Raw genomic sequence first — 25,729 nt, forward strand, 5'->3', positions numbered from 1 at the left:
GAGGGAACAGCCTTGAATGAATATACATAAAAAAAAAATCTCAATGAACGTAAACATCAAATCCCGTCTGAGGGCTGTGGGGAAGTAAACCAATACGCCCGAAATACATCAAATATTACGATTATACAGCGTGTTACACATACAGGGACCAAACGTTGCATAACTGTTGAATCTAGGAGGTGTTTGCGGAAAAGGGAAGGGTGGGGAAGGATATCCCTTGACCTGGGTCTGAGAGAACTTTTATATAATATAAAAAAAAAAATACAATAACGATAAAAAAAATGAATTTCTATTTACATCACTTAGTCATAATGAAGGTTTCATCGTAAACAGTTGGTCCACCTTCCCCGCACACCCCCTATTATACACAAACGCGCGCGAGTTAGTGTGTAGGTCGCATGTAAAGCACGCCATCTAACGTCAATGCTTGGTTACTTCCTTCAACATTTAGTAACGTGAGCCTCGTCACTTTTACGATTAAACTGAATAAATGTACTCAAAAACATCAGTGTGCATTTCTCTACATGCTAAATAATGGTCAAAGGACCAATACTTTTCTGAAAACTAGAGGTCCTATGGGTTCTGGAGACAAAAACGAATGAAAGCTTACCTAAGACACTTGTAGACACTCAGGTGAAATGTAAAAAAGCATGACAATCCATCTGTGTCTGGAAAACCCAAAGAGCAAAATAGGCCTCAAGTGGGTAGGACAGCCCACGATCTGCCCAAACACTCCCCACACACACTGCTAGTTAGTCTGGGCAAGTCTTGTTAGCTGATGTAATACAGCTAGGATTTAGCATTCTCCTCCAAGCATGTTCAGCTGTAAACACATGCTAGCCTTTACCCTTTCAGTACTGGTGATGTAGTGTGACAGTGGAGTCCTTGCTATGAGGTGGGATCGATAAATTGGAGAAAATATACTGATCAAAACTCAATGGCAAGGACTACGAACCATATGTTCAACAAAAGTTTGATTTCCCTTTGCCATAATCACAATCATAAATTAACACAACATAACTTCTGAGTGAATTAGTTTTGACTTTTTATTCAAGACAAAAATACAGGATTTTTAAAATATGAACAAAATGAAAATCCACTTTTCTAACCTAGAAGTGATCAAACATTTGGGATATAGCTTACAGAGAGGGGAGAAATTATGAAAGCTAAGCAATAAGAGCCCCATCAGGGCCTCAGTCCAAAACACTGTACATTATGCTCCAAAACTGCTCCTCTGATTCTAAAATGTGAAGTGAGACCAACTGCACAAAGCAAACATGTCACAGGTACTGTTTATTAAATGCATACTAACAGAAATAAGAATGGACCTTCATGTACTTAAAGGCTTATAAGCTCATAACAGTTTAAGTATGAAGGAACAGAAACATGGTAAAAACAAGGTCCTGTGAAACGGCTTGGAAAGGGGCAACAGAACCATTTTACATTTATTCCTTTTATTTTATCATCTTATTTAGGCCACTACATCTGTGGTTCACCTTGTTTTAAGCAGCGGAGTTGACATGTTGAAGATTGGAGGTCTTCGGTTCTTCCTCACTCAGCTGGTCCAGCGCCCCCTGACGTGCACAAATGGTCAGAGAGAGACAATTAGTGGCCGAAATCCCATTTGTTCACAGTAACAAGTCATCTGCTGTACACAAATAAAAAAAAAATAAAAAAAAAACTCCCTTATATTCACGGTCACTCAATCAACTTGGGCTGTATTACAGTATTAAACACATGTATATGAGGAAAACTGTTTGGTAAATTGTCCAATTAGACAGTAATATGCACAGTGATGACAATTTTGTCTGAAGAAAGACATTGGGCATTTCCTCCCTCTTCTTCCTGCCTAACCATTTTGGTCTATTATCAATACCATGACAAACCTGTCAGTGACCTTTCAGGTGACCAAGTAAAAGGTATAAGAGAACACACACAAACAAAACCTTGGAACCATAAACTACTTTTGATGGACTTATGTTTTACTGCTTTTTTCCCCCTGTAAGAGTAACCCGCTTGATATCCCTTCGTCTATATTTTTCTAAAAACAAGGGAAGAGTTAATAGGTGGACCATGATGTGATTTCCAATAAAACAGGCGGACTTTCTGTTCATACAGTCGCTAATTTAAAAAAAAAAAAAAAAAAAGGATTCCAGACCTACAGACTGAGTAACTAATACATTGCAAAGTAAAGGAACAGAGGTACACATGAAGACTTTCCCACTGATCGGATGAGCATGCAGGGACAGTATAACCTGGTTTAAGTGCTAATGTTAATTTATGACTCTGGGATATCAACCGGGTTCATCTGTAAAGCCCAACAATTTGCTTCCAACTTGTTTTAAGTTCATTAGGCATTTGGCATTTCAAAACCAACCAAAAAAAAGGAAAGAAAAATAAAAGCCTGAGGATCTTAATCATAACTGAATAAAAAATATGAAAACAAATCAAAAACATCAAGCTCTGAAACACGTTCACAGGCAACAGCATTCAAATGGATGTGGGTAGAGAAAGGAGTACCTTGGGTGAGTACCTGCACAGTTTGACAGTATCCTTGATTTTTAATTTGGCTTTTCATGGGGTCGCTCACAACACCAACGCTGTGTGAGGTATGGAAGTCAGCTGCAATAATTCATTAACCCTACACTTCCATCATTCCAATGCTATCGGCTCTCGACTTTAAGAACAGACTGCATTAAAGTGCAAGGCAAGGAAGCACACATCCATGAAACTGGAGAACAGAATCAATACTGACTGCAGTTTTAATGAACTTTAAAATAAAGCTCCTTTCGAGAATACCTCAAGACATTACAAATACAGCTAAAACTGCTTTGTGCTTATATATGTTGAGACATACATAGGCACACCATTTTATATGTTCAATGTATCAAATAAACACCACAGCATATTCTTACTGCGAGCATTGAGTTAACAGTTGAGGTTCAGATAGTATAGGTAGAGGCAGGAGGAAAAAAACAAAATAAAAAAAAAAAAACGTAAATTTGGAAGAGAACTTGTCTAAGAGACAAACGTGTATGACCGATACAAAACAAAGTACCTCCAGGCATGTTTTTCACAGGACTACACTGGCTTTTCCCTCTGGGTTTGTGTTTCATTCTACCTTCTTCTGTTTCAGCCTCTAGTCCCATCTTCAGTGCATACTTACGATGCACTATTAAAAACAGGAAGAAAAATCACAGACATAACTGAAAGAAAAAGGGGGGAGGGAGAGGGGACGGGGGAAGGAGCCAAGCTGGAAGGGGAGAGTGCACTTACCTGGAGCTGATCTGAGGTCCTATCAGATCAGTTTTAATTGGACTGAGTGTCACCTTCAGAATGGAGGTCTTCAGTGGTGCCGTTCAACTCTGCTTTGGGAGGGTTTACCTCCATGGGCTCGAGCTTTAGGTGCTCGCTGGGCCGCTCATCACCTGAGCCCTTCCCACTACTTTTCTTGTCTTCCGAGTCCTTGTGTTCTGAGGGGAGAGTGCAGATGTTTTTCACAGGTGTAGTGCAAATCTAATACACTAGGAGCACTGGTCATAAAGAGAAGATCGTGGTTACAGTGTACATAGAACCAAGAGACAGTCATATTTTTGAGAGTCACAGTAACCGTGACAGTACTAACATGGCTAATTTTAATAGAGGATATCGCAGGACAAAGCAATGCAATTAAAGTAGATAAATAGTTGTACTTTGCCAGGTTCCTGTATGTAACAATGTCAAGCTCTTGGCTAAGCCAACACTATAGTGTCCTAGTTGGCACTACGTACTAGAGGTTGCATATCTAGCAGGTGAACAGCTCCACAGCACAGGATTCTGTCAGGATCACTCCACTGACAAGTTTAAAGAACAAAGACTCAAATTTGAGGAATCAAGTCTACGATTTGTGTACTGCTGTTGTACTGTCCAAGTACCTACTAGATAACCGCTTTACACACGATACATTGCCAACATATGCTACCCTGACATCACTTTAAAAACTTAAAAATTTCACCAGGCAAAAAACAAAACTATTGCAAAAACTATTGAATATTCAACTACATTTATGGCATTTAGCAGACGCTCTTATCCAGAACTCACCTTTGTCTCTGGCAGATCTGTCCTTATCTTTTTCTCTGTCTCTATCCCTATCCCTGTCCCGGCTGCGGCTGCGATGCCGATGGCTCTTGCGCTCAGAGCTGCGGGACCTCCTCTTCTCTCTGCTGCGGGAACGCCTCTTCCTGTCTGAACGCTCCCTGCTGCGCCTCCTTTCCCGATCACGACTCCTACAGACAACGTAGCAATATAAAGCACCAGACATTATAACCATGTGTGTTCAAACCACAACCGTTGTCTTTTAAAAGTTGCCTACTTGTGAATCACACTAAAGTACATTCTAATTAAAAAGGCTGACGTTGAGGGCAGTGAGAAACTATTAAATATTTATTTTGAATCTTTAGGCTTCTAGAGTGAAACACCACATTCTTTTCTTTCACTTAATATTATATTTTTTAATAACATCACTGCAGTGCTACCTTTAAAGAGAAGAAACCTGGCTGATCCAGTTATATCCCTCATAAATCTAAGCACAGACACTGTGACTAACGGCTGGACCTGGGCATGAGCATGCATACCTGCTACGCTTCCTCTCCCGTTCCTTGCTCCTACTTCTCCTCCTGTCCCGTGAGCGGCTCCTGCGACGGTCTGAGGCCCGGCTGGAGTGGCGGCTGTTGGAGTGGCTCCGTCTGCTACGCCTCTCCCTCTCACGCTCCCGTTCTCTGTCCCGGTCACGCTCCCGTTCACGTTCTCGCTCTCGTTCTCTCTCTCTCTCTCGCTCCTTTTCCCTCTCTCGCTCCCGCTCCTTTTCTCGCTGCTCCTCTTCTTCCTTGCGCCTCTTCTCACGCTCTTCTCTCTCACGCTCCCGGTCTTCCCTCTCTTTCTCCCTTCTACCCCGGTCGTCTCTTTCTGGGTCCTCTGAACGCCGACGAAGTTTCTCCTGCAAAATTTTAGCAAAGAGTAAGATGACGTTTGTATGGAACTTTACTCAAACGATCTGTCTGCTTGATCTTAACTGCCCAAAGCAACTTTAGGAACACTTGAATTTCATGAATAATTCAGACCTCTGCAATCCAATTTTACAACAAATCATTTAGAAACAGGAGTCATTCTTACTTTGAGTTCCTCTACAGTTGACTTGATTTTAGCATAGCCCATATGCTGCTTGCCCATTAGATGGTCATCCACTCTGGACTGTGCGTCACCAACAATAAGAAAAGCACCACACACTTCGCAAACCTCCATCTGCTTCTCCTGAGCAGCAAAGCTCTCAATTGTCTGGAAGTTCAAATAAACAATTTAGAGCCATACATCCTCCAACCAGAAACCAAACTTTAGCCAAGATCGCATTGGCAGATGATCAAAGTTGCATTTGTTAAACATTGTTGCTAGAAAATGTAGGACTCACAGAAGGTGTTGAGCTGAGCTGCTCCCTCTCTTCCTTTAGCTGCTCCACAAGCTTCATCATCCCTTGAGCTTCCTCTACACGGCCCTCTGAACCCAGCTCCTCAATCTGGGAACACATCAACAAAAATCAATACAAGTCATATTGGCAGGAAGCAGCTAATTTCTTTGTATTACATGCTAGCAAAAGTTCAATCGATTCATAGTCAAAAGGTCATAAACACGTTCAGATGTAGAAGTTCTTAATTTGGGTGACTTTTCATAAAATGTTTAGACAGAAGTTGTATGAAAAACTAATATAAAGCTATATTGCCAACTTCTTAATAGAAACAAACAAAAACCATAAGTTAACACAATGGGTCTCAACAGTCCTTAAGCACTAGCACATTAGTGTTTTCCCTTCTCTAATACACTCACAATCCTTCTTTGCACATTTAATCACACTTAACAGGCAGCATTCCTTTTCTTTCCTTGTTTTAAAGACGTATCTGAAACTTAAGATTGCTACACATGTCCCACTGGATCCAATCAATACTATGCCGTCAAGGCTGTGTAGTCCAGCTGATCATTTCATTGAGGTCATTGGTTTACTGCTCAGTACTAAACCTGCCTCGTGGCAATGAGATTTCAGCTGTCACAGGCTTATTATGCAACCTGAACTTATGATTTATGCTATTTGAACTATACTTTAATCCGAGGAAATGCTCTTAAGTTCCTCTCAAGCAGAATGCACAGAGCCATAATCGACTAAATTAATCCAGTGACAAAACTGCCTATATGCAGCCCATGTATGGCTAAATATCAATAACTAATAACAGCGATGCTGCTTTTTAGTGCTGTGGTCATGAATACCTGAATAACAAGTTCTTCAATCTTCTCTGTGAGGACCTGGGCTTTTTCCTCATTTTTCCCAGATGGGCCAGGCCCCTGCCAGAACAGGAAAATTCAAGCATGAATTACAAAACAGATTAACATTTTTTCTAAAGCAAAAACGATACTTACAAAACATTTACTTAAAAATGTTCTGCAAATATTTTACAGGCTTCCAAAGCATTTTGATCTGACTGCAAGTGAAATAAAGGTTTGCTCGTTCACATACTCCAGAGTTCTGCTGTGCCTGTGAAAGCGCCAGTCTGGCATGGCCTCTCCGGATCCTGCGCTCTACCTCAGCCAGGAGACTCTGGAGGTACCTCAGGAAGTCTCTCTCATAGCCTTCCTTCATAAAACGGGAGCTCTTCTCATACCTGCCACAGACATGACCGTTTCAAACTTTGAAAACAAAGCCACTACAAAGCATGCTGTGCTTTACTGTGCAAGGGCATGTCACTTACAGTTTTCGCAGGTTTTCATCATGAATCTTTTCACAGGGACCTACGAATGTGAAAGTGGATCATTAGAACTTCCCCAAACAATAATACAAAAGAAAAAACATCAAAAACAGAAATACAGCTAGTTAATTTGGAAAAGCAGATCCTTACCCAAGTCAGAGCGTGTGTTGGTGAACAATTCAGCTGGGCAAAAGCCACACAGATAATATTTGCAGACCTGCAACAAGAAGGGCAAAACCAAAGAGGTGAGCTCGAACTTGCAAGCAACCTGTCAACAGACCACCATTTGCAGCAAAACAAGGTGAGGAGCAAAATATGCGATTAAGTGACATTAATTAGCTATAAAGAATCCAAGCAGCTAAGCCAGCTGTGTGATATGGGGTGCGTACAACTTCTGAAACGGTTCTCATAGAAGACATGAAGAGGTCATGGTAGGTTAAGGGCGAATGCAACCTGTTGAGAGCATCAGCTCAGGCTTGTAAAAGCGAGGCCTAGCTGGTCCTCCAGGGTTAACGTTAAACACCATACACGTATTTACGTTTATTAGGTTAGGACTCTAATAAGGAGCTACCCAGACAGAGAACCTAACACTATATTTAGCTAGAGAAACACTAGTACATCACTAGTCGTTACAGAAACATCAACATGAGCCAAGAGGCTGCAGCTCTGTGAAACCCCACCACAGTGTACAAGCGCAGACTGCCTGGCAACGGCAGCACGTCCACAAGAATGCACTTCAACAGCTCGCTGACATTTTAACGACTAAAGCTAGTGCCAGCTACCTCGTTTGCTACGAGCACACGTACAGGGGTAATACAGTTTGTGTCTGAGACCAATAAAACCGCCTGATGTTACCCAAGATGACTATTTAGCTACCTGTCAAAACACTGGAGGACTAGCATGCTCGTTTAGCTAGCTAGCTAGCGCTGGCTACATATGCGCTGCTCAGGAAATGGAGCTGGACTGCTCCTTTCTGGATTCGTCACCTCTGTTGGTTTATAACGCGGTGCTGCATTGGCTATCCAGCTGCACTCCGCGCAAACACGGCGTATTATGTAGCTACCTAGCTAGCTAACTGATCTTGCTAATACTGGTGGCTAGCTAGCTATCTACCATCCTTCCAGTAAAAATCCACCCCAGGATTTTGTTCCACGTGCCTGAACAGCGCTGCTGCAACCGCGCTACAGACGCCCTGCCCAGGCAGCTGGAACAAAATCACGGGGTGGATTTTTACTTTCTGGACCTGGAATTGCCACATTGCAAACCAGCATGTTACTAGAAACTATGGCTAGCATTTTGATAAACTCGCCATATCTGAACTAACACGAGCACTCTCAGAAACGAAGTGGCGCTTACGTTAGATAAAAAAGTTCGCCAAAATGCCATCTAACGTTAGCGTCGCTGTTATTAGCACACCGGCTAGGCTAGAGGTTGGTTATTTGGCTCGACTCACAGTCTCGTGGTCCCAGCGAACGTTACAGCGCTTTTCGTCGGGGGCCAAGTTTCGATCACGGCCCATCAACTCGTCGAGTAGCTGGGCGGCGGACAGCATCGTGCCTCGGAGTTATTCACGACCGACTATAAGGGCTTCTTTTCACTCATTTACAGACAGAGCCCGACGTTATCGGGATTCAGTTGCAGCGACAAAATGGCAGCTCTGCTCCTCGCAACAGGGCACTGAAACAAACGAAGCAGAGGACAAAGACACTTCGGGTGTGCCGCCTGCTGGACAGGAGTGAGACCCCCCCCAATCGCAGAACACCTAGAGTAACACAGCGCCACCCACACTTCACAGTAGCTACCCTGGAGAAAATCACTGCAATTTCACCGACAAATGTTTTTGAAACGATTTTGAAATTGTTCTTTTAAATGCATTAATTTTAACCTTTTAAATGTGAGGTTTTTTATGTCCAACCTTTTTATTTCGGCTTTTCTGATATGTAAATCATTAGCGTGCCTTGTTTGTTTATTTCTTCTAAAATTAAATAAAAGTAAAATAAAAAGATTTCTTAAAGATTTCTTCGTCGATGCCAGAAATGTTGCGCACATATAATTTAGTGCCATGTCACGTTTCCCACAATCCCCTCACGTTCATCTTACAGCAAACACAAAGGCTCAGTTCCAAACCGAACCCAAGCACACTAAATAGTGTACAAAATAGTGAGTGATATTTGTAACGTTTAGTGATCCTGGGTTTTCTGCATTTGTAAGTTTGTACAGATAAGTGGTACCTACATTTCCCCGTAATTAACATTTAATGAATGTTTATATAATCGGCATCAGTAACTGCATTAATAAAATATTGTAAATCAGCATCAGTCTGTAGGTCCCTTATCGGTACGCCCCTAGTTGATTGTCAGCTTGATAAGCTTAATTGTTTTTAGATAAGAAGCAGCTCATTGATCTGGCTTGTGAATCACCTACGTTTAGCAGGATTGTCCACAAGGGGGCGCTGTTGGTATTCAAATAGCTTTTTTTGGTTTGCATCACTGACAGTGTTGTAGTGTTTCTAGCTTTTATGCTAATTTTTTTGTCAAGGGCAGACACATATGTCATGCTGGTAATCTAGCTGGTTAACCAGCTCTTAACCAGAATAGTTTATGTTACATTTAATTTTGGTTATGCTGGTCATCCAAACTGGTGAAGCAAGATCCGACCAGCTTGATCATGCATGTCATGTTGGTGGTTTGGCTTGGTCAGGTTGATAATGCTTGTAGACCAGCTGAACCATCAAACTCAAATGAAAACACTCTATGCTGGTAAAAAAAAAACTAATCCATAATACCATTATGGATTAATACCATTGTAACCAGCTTGCCCAGCTTGAGCTGGCCAGGCTGTTTTTTAAGAGGGTGGTGGTGGGGGGTGGGATAGGTTGTTTAACTAATTACCAGCCTAGTCCTTGCCCAGCAAATACTATGTCATGCTTTCTTAGTCACAAAATACAGTTGTGGTCAGAAGTTTATTTATACTCATGATGGACATAAATATCATGGCAATATTGGCCTTTCTATAATTTATCTTAACTGTGACAGAATAAGTGACAACATTCATTTTTCACAGAAAACAAAACAATAATTTCATAGTTTAGGTTTATTGTTTTCTGAAATCAACACTGCAGAGCATTATCCCTTAATGCTAAGGAAATAATTAACAAGAAATTAATAATAATAATAGCTAATACTTGCATAATGGTAAGAGTGTCCCAGAGTATTTCAAGACAGTAGCTGTAGAAGGCCTCTGAACTGTTAAAGCTCAACATCTGTTTCCTCTGACGGTCTTTAATTTGCCATCTTTCATGAAAACCACTGCTTGTGATGCAAACAAGCTGCCTGGGTGCTTTGGGTATCCATTTATGTATAGTTAATAGCTCAGTTGTACTGTGTTATATTATGTAACTAAGCTGTTTTGCAATATTTGTTGGCTCTGAACCAAAATAAATCTGTGTATTATATAATTAGAACACTATTCCAAAAACATATTATTATATTACACATACATTTTATTTAAAACCCTATTTTCTTTGGATTTGCTGGGAAATAATGACATTATGCTATGAAAAATGACTTTAAAAGCAGATTGGTTTGCAGTAAAACTACACTAATTATTTTGATCTTTTATTTAATGTAGAATTAATTGTATATAACACAATACATACGTATAGTGATACTGAAATTTCACTGTATTGTTCAAATCCTTCAACCAGAGCTCTATAGAATAGGCACATAACATCTTGACCTCAGAACTGAAAATCATACCTAACCTACCTAATCTGTCACATCATCACACTTAATCCCTAACAGCCATGAAAACTGAAATGCCCACAAGAAACTGACGAGGAGCCTTTTTTCATCCAAAAGGCCTCCCAGCTGTGCCAGAAAGTTTTGGCTGTTACAACTGTTTGCCTTTGAGGTGCATTATGTGTGTAATTTATGTAAACAAGATCCTCGTGCCCAGACAGAGCGCTGTGTGTCCGTACTTATGGGTGTGTGTGAGAGCAGTGCTATTGTCTGTCGATGTAAATACTGCTGTCTGCAGTCCAGCAATACCCAAGACCCTGAGTACAGGCCAAGCTCTGTTCTGGACAAGGCCGAAGCAGCAAACGTTACGTTTTACCCGTCTCTCTCTGCTGCACGGGCTCATGCATATGTCTTGCCTTCAGAATCTATTATTCACAAAGGACAAGGTGTACACAGAATTTATCTTGGTGCCAGTGTCAATATAAATACAGAAAAACAAACAGGATTTAACATACAGATCTGTGCAATGGTTACACAATTAAAGGGCTTGGGCAATTGCTTAAATATCATCTATTAATAGGCAATGATTAGTTGACATTTTATAAGATGATAAAGCAAATGGGTATATTTGTCGCTGTGTTCTGACATTCATATTTTGGCAGATTTATTGCAATTATTCCACAGCAAAACTTGAGATGGATAAAAGTAAGTGTGTGCCACTTTTAACATTTTTTGTGTTGTTGTTTATTTTGTTAAAGGCTAATTGAGGTCCTGAACTCCATTATTATTGGTTAGCTTTTTAAAACATATGATTTTATTCCAACACTGAAAATATGTCTGCGACAGTGAAATTGCTTGAAAAGTCGTTTGGTGTAGGATTGGTGTAAGTAGGCCTGTTTTTCAGGCTTAGGCTCTGTTCACATGTATGCAGATAATTTTATCTTTTTAGCTGCATTTGTCTGCGTTTTGACCTCCAGTCCACACTAAAATGCTATTTTTTGGCCACTGAAAACTTGGAGCTTTTTCAGTGTGGAGATTTGTGAAAACTCTGTTTACAGTGTTTTCACATGGAGCTGTATGAAAATTCTGACATCATAACATGCATGTTTCTTACTGTTTCTTTATGTCTCATAAAACTATAACATCTACACGCAGATAGCACTAGATTTCACATTTCGATATATGAATAAATGTGAATACTGTTCTATTACAAATATCTAATGATCTATTTAGATTTAGAATGTAATGTCATGATTTGAATAGTACACTAGGTAGGGAGTAGTGTGTAATTTGGAATTAAAACTCTTCGAGGTGTTTTGATGTCTCTATTTATGAGGTTCTGTCAAGGGAAATCTCTCTCTTTTTTATATTCAAAAATGTGTGAAATGGGCCTTGAACTGTGTCCAAAACAGTGCCCTATTCAGTGTATAGTGCACTGCTTTGGGGTTTTGCCATTTTGCAGAGGTGTCCGAAAGCCCAGTGCAGAATTTTCAGTACACTGTCACAATCCCATAATGCACCACAATAAGTAGTGTGCAAAGGTGTACCCTAGCAGACTCAATACCCATAATTCATTGCATTGTTTGGTTTGAAGATTCACATGGAAAACTGACGCAATCTGCTGTCCTACAGCAATAAGATCTTGCGTATGATGAGGGGTCCGAATTCCATCACTAGCTTGTGGAATTCTGTTCCCTACAAAAGTGCTCTATGTAGTGTTCTAGATTTTCGGACATAGAGGATAGTGAATAGTGCACAGTTTCAGACACAGCTTTACTTTGTGTGGACTTCAGTGTGTTAACCTGTAGGTTAGGGTAGGTTATTCTCTTGGAATGAGCCTTAAGGCACCTGCATCCAGCCTTCAAGTCTTTTATATAGCCCACATTGTCACTGCTGTTGCGAAAATCTGTCTAACAAATAGTAACTTCATGGAGAAGGAATAATGCTATAATGATGTATCTTGGCATTACAACTAGATTAGTAATTGATTAGTAATAAAATATAATAAATAAACAATTCATCATGAAATGCTCTACAGGTAATTTGCAGATCTACAGATAAAGATGTGAGCAAAGCATCATGTTCAAGTGCATGTATGCAACTGATAAAAGAGAGATGTGGTAGGAGTACACTCACACTCTTGTTCTTCTTATAGAACCTGCTGTTCCCTCCTGCCTGATGTATTTGCACGCTGGCGTGTGCTGGGGAGCTGCCAGTGAGCCGAGAGAAGAGCAGAGGCAGCCTCGTGGCTGCAGTCAGCAGAGGAACAAAGGCAGAGGGAGATGAGAGGAGATAGGGATGAGCCGGCTGAGGTGGCTCTGGCTCCTCACATGGACTGGCTGGTGGGTGCTGGCTAGGTGATAACAGGCTATAACGTGTCTGAGAAGCCAAAAGAATCGTTTTCTGTTTTCTGCTTTCTGCTCTCCCTCTCTTTAAAGTACGCTCCTAAAATCAATGTGTTATTAAGCATTCTTCAGAATGATGCTATAGAAGAACTTTCGGTTCCCTAAAAAACTGTCAGTGAATACAAGGTTTTTCAGCTTATCCCTATATGCCGCATCTGTAATGTATAATTGATTACAGACATTTCTTTGTACCAATCACTTAAAAAACACACCTATAATAGAAACCAATAGGCAGTGTCTTTAGAGGTAACAGATTTTCTTTCCTCAGGGAAAAGTGCCAAAATCAATGTCCATTGTACACAATAGTGGCAGACAGGCTGAAAAACACTGGGGTATTTCTTTAAAGAACTGAAAGGTTCTTTGGGAAACCAAAAGTTGTTTTTCTATGGAATCGCTTCATAGAACTACTTGCAGCACTTTAGTAAACTTAAATAAGTACAATTGAGATTTTTCAGTTGTCCTGAAAATACACTACTATTTTGAATCAAGTTTGAATCAGAATCAGTTGTCATATTAGTTATTATTATCACCCTGTTTAATAATAACTGTAAAGTTTGATTACCAATGACTTCTACCTTTAATCATTGAAAAGACACAGTCCAACATTTCCTGTCAATTGATGTGATGCTCCCAGATGCTCAGAGAGGAGTGGGCATATTGTTAGAACTGGAGTTTGGATTAATGGTGTAAAATACAGGGTGATACTGTAAGGCCAACTACTACAATCAGCTCAAATAAAAGCTTGGGAGAAAGTTTACCTTTCATCAGGACAATGACCTCAAACACAAGCCTGAAGCAATACAGGAGTGGTCAAACAAACAAAAAAAAAGGGGTCAAAGTCCAGACCTCAGTCCAATCTACTAGCATAACCCAAAAAGTCTGAACAACTGGGAGCAAATCTGTGTAGAAGAATGGGTGAACATGAGCAAAACTGGTAGAAACTTTCTGCAACCCCCCTAAAGCTGTTTCAGCAAAATATGTTTTAAATTAAAGGGTTCAATATTCATGCAAGCAGCATTTTTTGTGTATAATGGATTTGCTGGGAAATACTGACATTATACTATGAAAAATGACGTTAAAAGCAGATTGGTTTGCAGTAAAGCTACACTAATAATTTAGATCTTTTATTTAATATAGAATTAATTGTTAAGTGAACTGACTCCCCCAAATGCAAATCATTCAAAGCATGTTTTATTACAGTCTAGATGTTACACAGTATTTATTTACAGTGGCAATACACAGCAATCTCCCTCAACATTATTCTACATTTGACACATTAATACATGCAACAGTGGGTAAAGTTTTGAACATGGTATAGTTATACATTATTGTTTATTTGGTCTGAATGTTCAATAAGCTCACATTCACATTCATCACGTGCATTCTCAGACTCTGAAACTTTCAGACAGATGAGATCTAAAACTAATTTTCCTGTGTGTCTAAGATAACATCATTTACTTAACACATAGAATAAACAGCATGACAGTGGATGGTTTTGTTAGCTTACTGTATATCAATCAAAGTTCACAAAGACTGTGTTTACATCGGGTCACTTCATATGAATAGTATCTGGATTGTATCCTGATAAGATTTTAGCCATGTGCATTTAGACTGGGTAGTCAAATGTGTCTCAGGTTAGTCAAGCTAAAATCCGATTGCTGTGTGGGATGGAATATGCTATTCATTTGTTGCACAGCAGTTATTACTGGTGTTTTGGTTGTATGGGAGGGGTTTTGGTTGAGAGATGAATGTGATAACGTAATAACATGGGCTGAAATGCATCTCAGACCACATCCTAAAGTGATTTGATTGATCAGATTTGTAGCTGTTTTGAATGTGTCTTAGATGCGTTTACACTTGCAGTTTTATGTGGCTTGGCCATGTCCAGATACACTTGAAGTGACCAGGTTTAAACGGGATCAAAGTCACATCTGTATGTCTTTGAACATTGTGATGTAGGATTATGGAATAAGCTGAAATCTGTGATTATGTTAATTTGATGTGAAATTTCTTAAAAAGACTTGAAAAGATTCTTGAAAAAAACTGCACCTTCAAACTATCCAGGTTCATTATCAGCCAGACTGGTAGGAGTTTAAATTCCACTGGTTGCAAGCACTGTAAATCTAAACATAAAAGCCAACATGTCCCGGTGGAAGGCAATATTCTCCAATCTCTTTCTTTAGTCTTTTAGAAAAGGGCAAAACAGTCACTTGTCCTTATGAGTAGGAAGTGTGCATTGCTGTGGGCTTTTACCTATGCATAAAGAAGACACAGCTCTCCATTAAATAGGGATATACACAGTATAATATCCATCCGCACTTGAGTCTACATTGGTGTGGAAATTCTCTAACCATTAACACTGCACAGTAGACACACATCCACCTACTTTATTGGAAACACCTACCTTAGTGGCCACTTAGTTTGCCTAACTTACTGGTGCACCATATAGGTGTACAATTACAGACAGAAACCCATCTGTTGTCATGCACAATTTGTCAGGCAGCCCTTTACGCCAGTTTTGAAAACCAATAACTTTTGGACTACAGGACCACGGCTGACCAGATTGGGTGGTGGATTGTTCTCAACACAGCAGCAACACTGACATGGTTGTTGCTGGTGTTTTTATACACCAGTGTCACTGCTGAGTCAGGAGTGTTCCACCACTAACAGGGTGTCCATCCTAGACAAGAAACTAGCTGCTAAAGAAGAGTCAGAGAATGGAAATAGATGGACCACAGTCTCAGCTGTACTCCAATGGGGAGTTACAAGATGTTTCTTATAAAGTGGTCAGTTAGTGTTTATGACTACAAATAAACATAGTGCATTACTGGGCATTGATAGCCTCAATTTATTAAAATAATGCTGTATCTGTAATTACGAGAACAAATGTCAACATATAGGCCTCATAAAGGTTCTACTCTGGCCCACCAAATGAATTTATAGTCTAAGTTCTTTTTATTAAAATCAGACTGCTTTGTCCAGGACTGGCCTGGTTTACCTAACCAAGGCGCACATTGACCTAAAGGAGTAAACAGACAGACAGGCAGGCAGTTGGTGGAACATTTCCTAAAACAGTGGACCTAATGTAAATTTGGTTTCATAGGGACTGCCAACAATTGTTCATTTGATTAATCACTTTTCTGCTCCTAACAAACTAATATATCTGCACTTGGTTACTGTTTATGTTCTACATTGTGCAAACTGTATTAACTAACTGTGCTGATCATGAAAACCTTGTTGTAAAAAGGCTGTACATACTTCTTCTTTTATCAGTCAGAGAAAGTTGTCATTTCTCAGTCATTTAGCTAGTCAAAGAAGAAATTACACAGATTGAAGGGGTAAACAGAGAATCTGAAAATGGAGAATGACTAGGCCTTTCAAAAAGGTTCTGAAAATAACTTGGGAAATGAAGACATGGCAAACAATTAGGCTTTTAATGGTGATTGGTTTGTGATAGCTTTTGGTTTGAGCATTCAGTCAAAAATATTTCTGTTTTTCACGCAGACTATTTGGCCCCTATCACTAGCAAGCAAAGAGGCTCACCTTGATTGTGCACGCCCCAGAACATGCATTTCTAGAAATGCATCAGGTACATAGCATTCTTCATATTGTTCTAAACAGAAATGAACTCATGATTAAAAGCACAGAACACAACAAAACACTGTACTGTTGGTCTTTCTACTATTAAGAACTAATCCACTTGAGCTTTTAGTGGTATAATGACACAGTGGGGATTTGACCTTAGTACGTAATGTCTTAGAAGTCCCATTGTACTATTATGGAATACGCTCACCAGGTTCTCGTTCTCACTCTGTGCCTTTCGAAAATATTCTCTAGATGAAAGAGCCTCTGGCTGCAGTGTATTCTGTATTTACAGCATATATGCCAGCCCACGTGTTTCAGAATAGTAGACTGGCAGGACACTGTGTCCCCGCGATGAGGATTTGGCAGTCTTAAAATGTTCATGCTTTATATTCAACACTGATTTAAAAATAATCACCATGGGGTATTTCACTCCGTTTCCTTTAGGCTGATGTCGGTGCAAACCTCTTGTAAAAAAATAGTTCCAAAACCATCATTTTTGGAGTGATGCAATGGAACAACCATATTTGGTTCCCTAAAGAACCTTTCAATGGATGATTCTTTAAATATGCTAGTTCTTGTTAAAACAGTGTGTTTTTTTAACCTAATCTCAGTCTGCTGCCACTACAGGAATTTAGGTCATAGTCATGTACAATGATTTAGGTATGTTTGTTTAGAGAAAGAACTGCCCACTAACTTCCATTATAAATGTTATGAGGCAGAAAAATAAGCATTTCCACAAATCTTGAGTATTTCTTTAAAAGGGAATTTCATAAATTTTTTTAAGTGGGGGTATTAGAAACCTGGCATCTGAAGCATCTGAGGTGGCTACAAATACATTGGTAGATTTATGAGACAACATAACTCATAGGTTTGTAGGATACTGGTTATGTTGGATGGCACAGTTAATGGCTATATTTGCTTTATAGGCATTGTGACCCCTGGTTCTAATCATTTCAATTGCAAAGAAACCTGAGCAAAATGATACACTTCACTCTGAGTGACTTACATTGTTTGGGTATTTCTATGTTCAATAACTGTTGATCTGCTGAGATTTGTAGCAGAAAAGTGCTAAAAGCATACTCAGAGTGTGTAATAAAGGAAGAAAAAACATCCAGTAAGTGGCAGAAGCACTTTTTTGATGACAATGGCAAAGGAATAGACAGACGAGTTTGAGCTGACAGCTACAATAAATCAAATTTTGGTAAGCAGAATATCATCTTAGAATGATTCTAAGATGGACCATCTGTATCATGAAGAATTGAGGCTGTTTTAGAAGAAAAGGGAGGCCCTACCCTGTATTAGAACAGTGTTTCTAAAAAGTGCCTGCTGAATGTGAGTATTTAATTGCGTTTTGTTTGTTTAAAAAGTTTGACTGGCCCAACACAGTGTTGCCTAATAACAGGTTCTGGAAGCAGGAGCGCACAGAAGGCACACTGGACCAGCTCACGTCACGTGCGTCCCCTCAACCTCCTCACTGGTCGTCAGTATGACAAGCAGCTCTTCTGTGTGCAGAAGAAGGGCATGATTGTCTCTGTCATTTTCTCATCCTCTCTCTCAGCGACACGAGGTCGGTGGTGTGTCAGATAGAGATCAGCTTTTAATGAAAGGAGTGGCCCTGCCATGGGATTCAGCCGCCTTCTGCTATAGTTTATATGCATATCACAGGCTGTGGGTCTGTAATCTCCCTTTCCTCATATTGCCAGAGTGGAAGCTGTGGCACTGCAATAATAAAGGCAATATTGGTATTCTGCCCACTAAACCCCATGCTGTCAAAGGAGTGGACTTGCAGTTTAAGGGCCAGGAGCTGAGAATGCAGGCCTCCCAGTCTCATTCTGTCACAAGGTGCACACACAAAGCACACACAAGGCGCTTTGTTTATGCTCACTCACATTTACAGGAGCATGCCCACCCACACAAACTCATTTATGCTCACTCACATTTGGCGACTATGCACTCAGCTAAAAGCCTGCATAGTACTGTACTGTACAGTTTGTTCTGGACTATAGGTTACAGACACATCATACAGTACTGTTCAGAAGTCTTAGGACAGCTGGGATAATTGCTTAAAACTACACTGTAAAATATTTGGCTATAAAATTACACAATTAAAAATAACTTTTATTTACTAACTAAACTAAATAAATAAATAAATAAACTAAATCGTTTATTTATCTTATTTTTTCCACATCATTATTTTATTAACTTTCTCCTGGTTATGGTGGAAATAGGGTCCGGAGCATACCCAGAATCAATGGGTGCATGGCAGGAATACCCCCTGAAGAGCACCTGTCCATCACAGGGTACCACACAGCAACTCACTCACACCTAGGGACAATTTAATGTAGCCAATTAATTTACGATGTGTATATTTGTTGGGTTCGCCTTTACAAACATGGGTCTTCATGGAACCAAATTGAACCTCGTGGTTCTTCTGTGGCATCGCTCAAGGAACCATTTGTAGCACCTTTATTTTAAAGAGTTTAAGTGAATTGGCTGTGAATTGGTGTGAGTGAATGTGTGCACATGTGATACACTGCAATGAACTGGTGCCCAATCATTCTGGGCCCACCACGACCCTTACCAGTAAGAAGCAAAGAATGACTGTAAGATGAATGACTGTAAGTTCTTTAATAATTATAAAGTTAGCTCCTAATAAAATAAGAATACAGAGATTAAATTATAGGAATCAACCCAGAACTCACTGATATCTCTATACAAGATTTAGTTAAAGTATTGTTTGAATTTCCTTTACAATATTGTCAATAAATAGCAGAAGCAGCTGTATACTGTGACTTGACAGTCAACTGACCCACAAAATGACAATGCAAATACTGTGGTGCATCTGTATGCTGCTGCTCGTCTTCCCATCATCCCTCACGTGCAAGATAGTGTGCGGCGGGCACGTGCAGCCCATTCCCTCTCTATTGCTCACAAGCTGTTACCATAGCGCTGTAAGCTGCGCTTTATCTGCACATACAGAACTGTTCCGCTACAGCTGACTGTCTGCTCTGTCTCACACGTGAGCCCACAGGCTACTGGTCTTCAGGTGCTGATTGACAAGACTCTGTCAATCCTCTGCTCTGTTATGTAACCAAAGTTGTGGTTTTCCTCTTCTTTCCAGCTCATTGCTGCTAGCGGACTCTCAGAATTGCTTCAGCAGGTGTCGGAAGTGGTTTAGCCCCAGGAGTCAGTGATTGTTCTGCACCCTCCCCAGGGGGAGCCTGGTAAAAGACATTGGTGTGTGTTTGAGTTTGGGTGGGGTGGTGATCGGACCTGCATGCCTGAGTGAAGACAAAGTGTTCCTGTCTCAGTTTCAAGAGTGGCTGTGTGCCAGCTAACCTCTCCCTTTTTTGCGGCAGGGCTGCCAGCGCCACACTAAAACTGTTAACTCGCGAAAGCACAGCCACAGTATTGGGCGCCCCATTGCCCCGCTGTGACCTCTCCGCCTGGCCAACGGTCTCTGGCCTGCAATTATGTAACTGAGTGTGTTTGCATACAAAGATGTTTACCAGATCCTTCTCCAGGCAGTGAGAAATGCTAGTAGGCGGGTAGAAATTAGAGGTGGTTATCTTTAAGAACACACTGACTCCAGGAGGTGAGGACAACGGAGGACAGGAGGGAGTGTTAGGGGAGGGGAGGGGCATGGAGTGAGAAAAAGAGAGAGTACAGGGAAAAAAAAGGATACAGACAGGCCAAAAGAGGAGAGAAAACTCGACAGCTCGTTGCGTGGGAAACAGGAGAACCTATATGGCTGAGGACACTGGCCAGAAGCCAACTGAGTGAACTAAAGTGCACCCTGAGAGATCGGGCATGTCAGCTTGATCCCTGGCTGAAGGCTCTGTGACAGTGATGGGCTTCGACTTCCTGTCAGAACTGGTCACTCACAGTGCAAGGCTGTGCCATATGAATCATCATAATTCACCTAACAACTGAAAAGCACCAGTTGCCTGGATGGTTATAATCATCAGCCCAGCCATCTTGAGTTCTACAGTGATGCCTGGATCTAATACAGACTCACTGTGGAACTGAGAAGAGGCCTTTCACCTTATTCACCTTATTCACACACTAGCCATTATGACTTAAATTGTGAAATCATGATAATCAGCCAAACAGCAGCTTTGGAAGAAGTGGACCAGAATGGACCTAGAAAGCTTTGAAAGCATTGCAAATAGGCAAATCATTCTGCAAAGATGTTTCCCACAGGCTGTCAGGTTGTGGAGCTTTGGATAGCATTGGATAAACCTTTTGACAAAGCTGTCTCCAACTAGGACAAGCAATGTCTGGGCACCTGATGTGCTTGATTGGATTTTGATTCAGATGTAATTTTAAAATGATTCTTTATGCATCTCAGTTTGTTATTTTTGTAGCCTACATTTAGTCTCCCTCATCTTCAGCCTTTGCACTGTACACAATTGACCTTGTTAAAGCAACACTATGGAAAATGCTCCTGGGCTGCCCTACAGTTAGGAAGTATAATTTGTGCTTTGAGGCACTACTAAAGGACACACTTTTCTGGACAACATTAGAGATACAGAGCTGTCACTAAAAGTTAAAGAAGCATGTTGACTGACATGGCTTTACACAAAAAAAACAGACTTTAAACAAATAGGACTCAGCGATTCACAGTTCTCTTGTTATCCATCCCGCGTCACTAAAGTTACCTACTTAAGTTAACCCAGAGAAGATACTATTCTCCCTATTACCAGTCAGTGGAGCATTACAATGATTTTGAAGCTGCTATTTTAAGGTAAAAATGCTGCATATTGTGGCTTTAATGTTTCATCAGAAATGTTTTTATTAAAAATGACACATAGACCTTACCTGTGTAAACTTCTGGCTGTGTTGTTTTGTGCATTGATGCAGAATGTTAAAAGAAGAAAGAATCACAATGCAGCCACCATGTTCTGCTACTACAAATTCAACCTATAATATAAAGTTCTATGCAAAAATCAGAAACTGTCCCTCATTTGTTTCATTTCCATCCAAAACATCCATTAATGACAATTTGAAGATAAAGATCTAAATCTAAATGAATCTACAGTGCAAGTGTTGGGATTATAGTATGGGCCAGTTTCAGTAAAGCATGATGTTTAAACAAGATGGGGCAATGCTAATTCTAAAAGGAAGTAGCTTAATGCCAACCACACACAGCAAAAACTTCCTTGGGGCTTTCAGTGACTCGACAGAAAGTAGTGTGTGAACAGTTGTATCTTTGATCTTAGAGATTTACAGGGGAGAGTCTCTAGCTACATTCCAATACCTATGCTGTAGCCAAGGTAGGGTGGGTCCTTGGTAGGACTGTCCTATGAAAACTCGCCTTGCAAGGTGGCGCAAAACACACACACACACATTTTATTTGCAGAGAACTGTGGGTAACCATCGGTACATCAGTTGCGTCCTCCAACTCACTCTGACCGTAGGCCAGGACAGCTTTCTATGAATTAGCCACCGAGAAATGCAGCCTACCTCGGCCTCAGCCTAGGCTTTGGAACGCAGCCTCTGTTCTGAACATCACAAGCATAAAGTCTTAACTAAGGACCATGGGGCCAAGAATCTGCATATTTAACTGTGGCTCACCAGCCACTCCAGAAAGAAAGGCGACTGAACTCGACTGAAAAACAGCTGGTTTTTCAGCTCACCCAGCTTTTAAGCTGTTCATTTCAGTTGCTGGACTTTTCAGTCCTCTGCTGCCTCAAGCTGCTGTCGACTCTCACTCTTCTCCAGTTTAAGGAGCTCGTGCTAACTCTCACTGATCTTAACCAGCCTGCTCCCAATCACCCCTGCCATTCCAAAGTGCGGCCACCAGGACGGAACATAAGGGTTATATTCGCTGGTGGTGCTGTAAAATCAGAAGCAAGGCTCAGCAGGCTGCGCTCAGGGATGTGTCCGTCCCATCTTTGTAGGCCCTCGTATGCCTCCATCCTTATGAGGTATCCAAGTCATACTGCATATGTCAGTAACAGACTAATTACTTTATTTCTTACACTATGTGTGACAGTGCTGTTTTTGGATTGCCTAGAACAAAATTAATTAACTTGCATTTGCAAAGCATCCCATCTTCTCCAAGAAACATTGCAGTTATGCTAGCTGTCCATGTATACCAATAGCTTGATGGGAACTGGTGCATTTAAACAAGTTCTGTGACTAGTGCAGTGTGAAATATTTAACAGTCAGTTTATACAGGATGTAGAAATACATCTCCCATCTCCAGCATGGTAATTGAACCTGAACAGGACTATATTGACAGATCATTTTCATTAGCCTACTACTTTACTCAAAAGATGAAAGGAGCCTTTAAGGCAGCTAACACACATTGGTGCCTGCTGCTTCTGTAGACAAGAGACAAGATAAGTGTGTTGAGTGTTTAGACCTCTTACTCCAAGGGTTAATATTGCTCTTCAAGAAAAGTACATAATTAAAAACATTAGAGTGCATTAGATGAGCCATGAGAGAGCCTACATTGCACTACACTAAATAAAGTTTTGTATAATCCTTAAATCTGCATCTGAAAACACTGGCATACATGGCAAAGTGAAAGAGGAGGGGCCATTGAAAGTTGCAACACTTTTGAGTTAGCTTCCTAACTTCCTTGCTCACTTGTTGGCCTTTTTAGCCACAGTGCTGTGAGTGAGGCCACTTCTAGCAGTCATCTTTGTCAGTCATATAGTTACTGTTATGAAGGGTGGCCAAAGCGATGCCATGATCAACATAATCACAAATATCTGTGTTGTAAGACTTTTCCCAGTTGCATCATTATGGAATAGTGATGAATAACCCATCAAAAATATGAGTGGTCTCTCTTGGGTCTCTGCACTGACGTTAAATAGTCACTACTTATAGTTGTTACACAGAAAAACAGACAAAAAACAGTCCTTTAAAAATGTGTTTACATTTCTAAGCATGTTTTAATGCCAGAACATAAGCCTGGTTTGTATTTCATGGGGGCCCTATATGTGGGCGCACACTTGGGGCTAGTGCAAAGACCACCCCAGGTTGTTGGAACATGCAGCCCTGTACTTTATAAGTCTTATTGTATTTTCCCTCAATGTATTTTTCTCTCCCTTCCATGTGCTTCAGTGTGTTATAGTCCCTGTCTGTGCCCCACGCCCTCCCTCATTATCAATGTTCTCACCTGTTCCCAGCCTGCTCCTTCTCATTATTTGGCCCAGGTGTTCTCAATTTTGTGCTTTACTCTGTGTTTTCAGGAGCTTTTTGTTTTTGTTTTTGCCTGTGCCTGTTTTGCCTAGTTCTAGGTTTCTTTTCTTCCATTGTTCATTTTGGTTTCATGGTCTTGGTTTTGTTAGAAGTTTTGGTTTTTAATGGATTGCCCTGCCCTTTATATTTCTGGTTATTACTGTTTAACTCTCAACTTGTTAACACTCAGCTTGATCCTTACTCACACTTGTATACTGTTTCCTCATCTATGAAAAGTAAGTGCTTGTTACTCTGGTTGACATTGTTATGTGGTTGAAGTTAAAAACAATATTAGGAGGGCTCCCAAGTGGTGCAACTTCCTAAGCATCGGCCCAATCATCTGCAATGACGCAGCCATCCGTGGTCAGGAATCCCAGAAAGCGTTACTGACCTCGATCTCTATCTGGGTGGATAGGATAGCCTTTCTGTCTTTTTGTTCCATCACTGGCCAGTGTTGGTGTATGTGAGCTGTCATAACAGATTTGGCAATGAACATACTCCTCCAACTGTGGTCAGCTATACAGTGACATTGTGTTGACTGTAACTTCAAAAGAAAAAGCACTTGACTTCATGTGACTTGGAGGAAGCACTTGTTAGCCTTTGCTTTCCCAGCACTGGTCACATTGGAGTCCTAACTAGTGGATGGAAATTGGTATTTGACTAAAATGGGGAAAGATTAGTGCTAACAGTGTCATCAGTGTAAGTACTGTTATTGTGACAAGTGAATGCACAGCTATCACTTTCTGTAAAACTGCAGCTATATGCTCACTAAAACAACTCATTCTGGGTGGACTGAGAGATAGCCAGAATGTTCTTGCGAAAGGGTTAAGCACAAAACACAGAAATCTGGAGTGCTGCTGCCTTCTCAGCACTAACACTTCAGACATCACTGAATGAATGAAGGAAGGAGGAATGAGAGAAAGTGCTGTAGAGATTAGCTGCTACAGAAGTCCATCAAGCCATCCAATAGATTATCATGTTTCATTCAGACACATTAGTCTATCCGCAAAACCAGAATTAGATCCATAATGCATATGGCTGAAGGTGTGGAGATGATGTTCTGAGGGCCCAAACAGAGCAAGTACGTGCACCTGCGTATGTGTGTGTGTGTGTGTGTTGTAAATTTCCCAATACATTTTCCATGGCAACGGATGTTTGTCAATTTAAGCTCTGAGGAGAAGACCAGGGGACCTCATTATTCAGATTTCAAGGGAAATCATCAAGAAAAAAAAAAGCATTTTCCTATCCTAGTAGAACTCATAGTCCCTAGAGCAGGACACATAGTATTTCTCACTATATCAGAATAGGATTTCCTGGGATGCTGAATGCTGAAGATGTTTGTTTAGCCTGGTAATATAAGCAGATAGCATCGGTCAGGCCTGTTAATCAAGCATCAAGCATTTCAAATAAATATGAAAGGACTCTGACGTCAATAGGTGTAGCTACGTTCTCCGTGTTATTCATAGTTTCTGAGCATCCAAAAGAAATTGCCCGTCTCACTTGAAGTAAATCCAGTTTAGATGAAAGGCCTAGAAATCCGCACAGTGACGTGGGACCCTGCATAGAACTGAGCTGAGATATGACTCAGAGGGAATTTAGCTTGAGGTAATTCAGACTTAAATCATCCGAAGAGCAAGAGAGGGTAGTCTACCAAGAGTTCCTCGAGGTAGACTAGACATGTAAACTTATTGACAGAGCATATTGGTAAAGACAGGTAATCTATGATAGATAGTAGTCTATAAATAGAAAAGAATAGAAATTCACAGCGTTTATTGACTGCTGTGAGAGGAATAGGAATTTTTTACAGAGTCACCTTTTCTGGTACTGGGCAACTCTTCTTCTAGCGTGAGTTACTGAATATGTGCCACATCAGGCATTTGAACTAACTAATGTGCTTTTCCACCATAAAAAGAAAAGCAGCTTGATTTATTTAGCATTGTAATTCGGCTGGTAACATTGCATCCGAGCATTTTTCACCCTAAACTAAGTTACATACCTACTCTTTATACACCAATTTATATATATATATAATATTTAA

The 25,729-nt window shown here is 40.5% G+C and overlaps 1 protein-coding gene across 4 annotated transcripts; it reads right to left on the bottom strand.

The window, feature by feature from the left end:
* Positions 1 to 1,032: 1,032 nt before the first annotated feature.
* luc7l3 (LUC7-like 3 pre-mRNA splicing factor) lies at positions 1,033 to 8,435 on the bottom strand. Of its 4 annotated transcripts, none has more exons than XR_011980711.1 (11): positions 8,221 to 8,435; positions 6,918 to 6,984; positions 6,771 to 6,810; positions 6,539 to 6,683; positions 6,292 to 6,366; positions 5,444 to 5,548; positions 5,152 to 5,313; positions 4,614 to 4,975; positions 4,081 to 4,265; positions 2,534 to 3,473; positions 1,033 to 1,574 (listed from the first exon to the last, which is right to left on the bottom strand). XR_011980711.1 is itself a non-coding variant. In XM_072693965.1 (11 exons), the coding sequence occupies exons 1-10, from the start codon at positions 8,317 to 8,319 to the stop codon at positions 3,310 to 3,312; spliced, it is 1,404 nt and encodes a 467-aa protein (XP_072550066.1). In that variant the 5' UTR covers positions 8,320 to 8,435; the 3' UTR covers positions 1,033 to 1,574; positions 3,277 to 3,309. The 4 variants fall into 4 exon arrangements, 2 of the variants coding, with proteins under 2 accessions (XP_072550066.1, XP_072550065.1); XR_011980710.1 differs by having other exon boundaries at positions 2,521 to 3,473; XM_072693965.1 differs by having other exon boundaries at positions 3,277 to 3,473.
* Between the last annotated feature and the right edge of the window lie 17,294 nt (positions 8,436 to 25,729).

The sequence above is a fragment of the Salminus brasiliensis genome, chromosome 12, assembly GCF_030463535.1.
Source record: "Salminus brasiliensis chromosome 12, fSalBra1.hap2, whole genome shotgun sequence".
NCBI lineage: Eukaryota > Metazoa > Chordata > Actinopteri > Characiformes > Bryconidae > Salminus > Salminus brasiliensis.

Bases quoted from the DNA above. Each gene is read 5' to 3' on its own strand.
- luc7l3 (XM_072693965.1), bottom strand. From the start codon at position 8,319: ATGCTGTCCGCCGCCCAGCTACTCGACGAGTTGATGGGCCGTGATCGA. The intron at 6,811-6,917 runs GTAAGGATCTGC...TCACATTCGTAG, and splicing joins CAACACACGCTCTGACTTGG to GTCCCTGTGAAAAGATTCAT. The intron at 5,549-6,291 runs GTATTCATGACC...ATGTGTTCCCAG, and splicing joins TTGAAGAACTTGTTATTCAG to ATTGAGGAGCTGGGTTCAGA.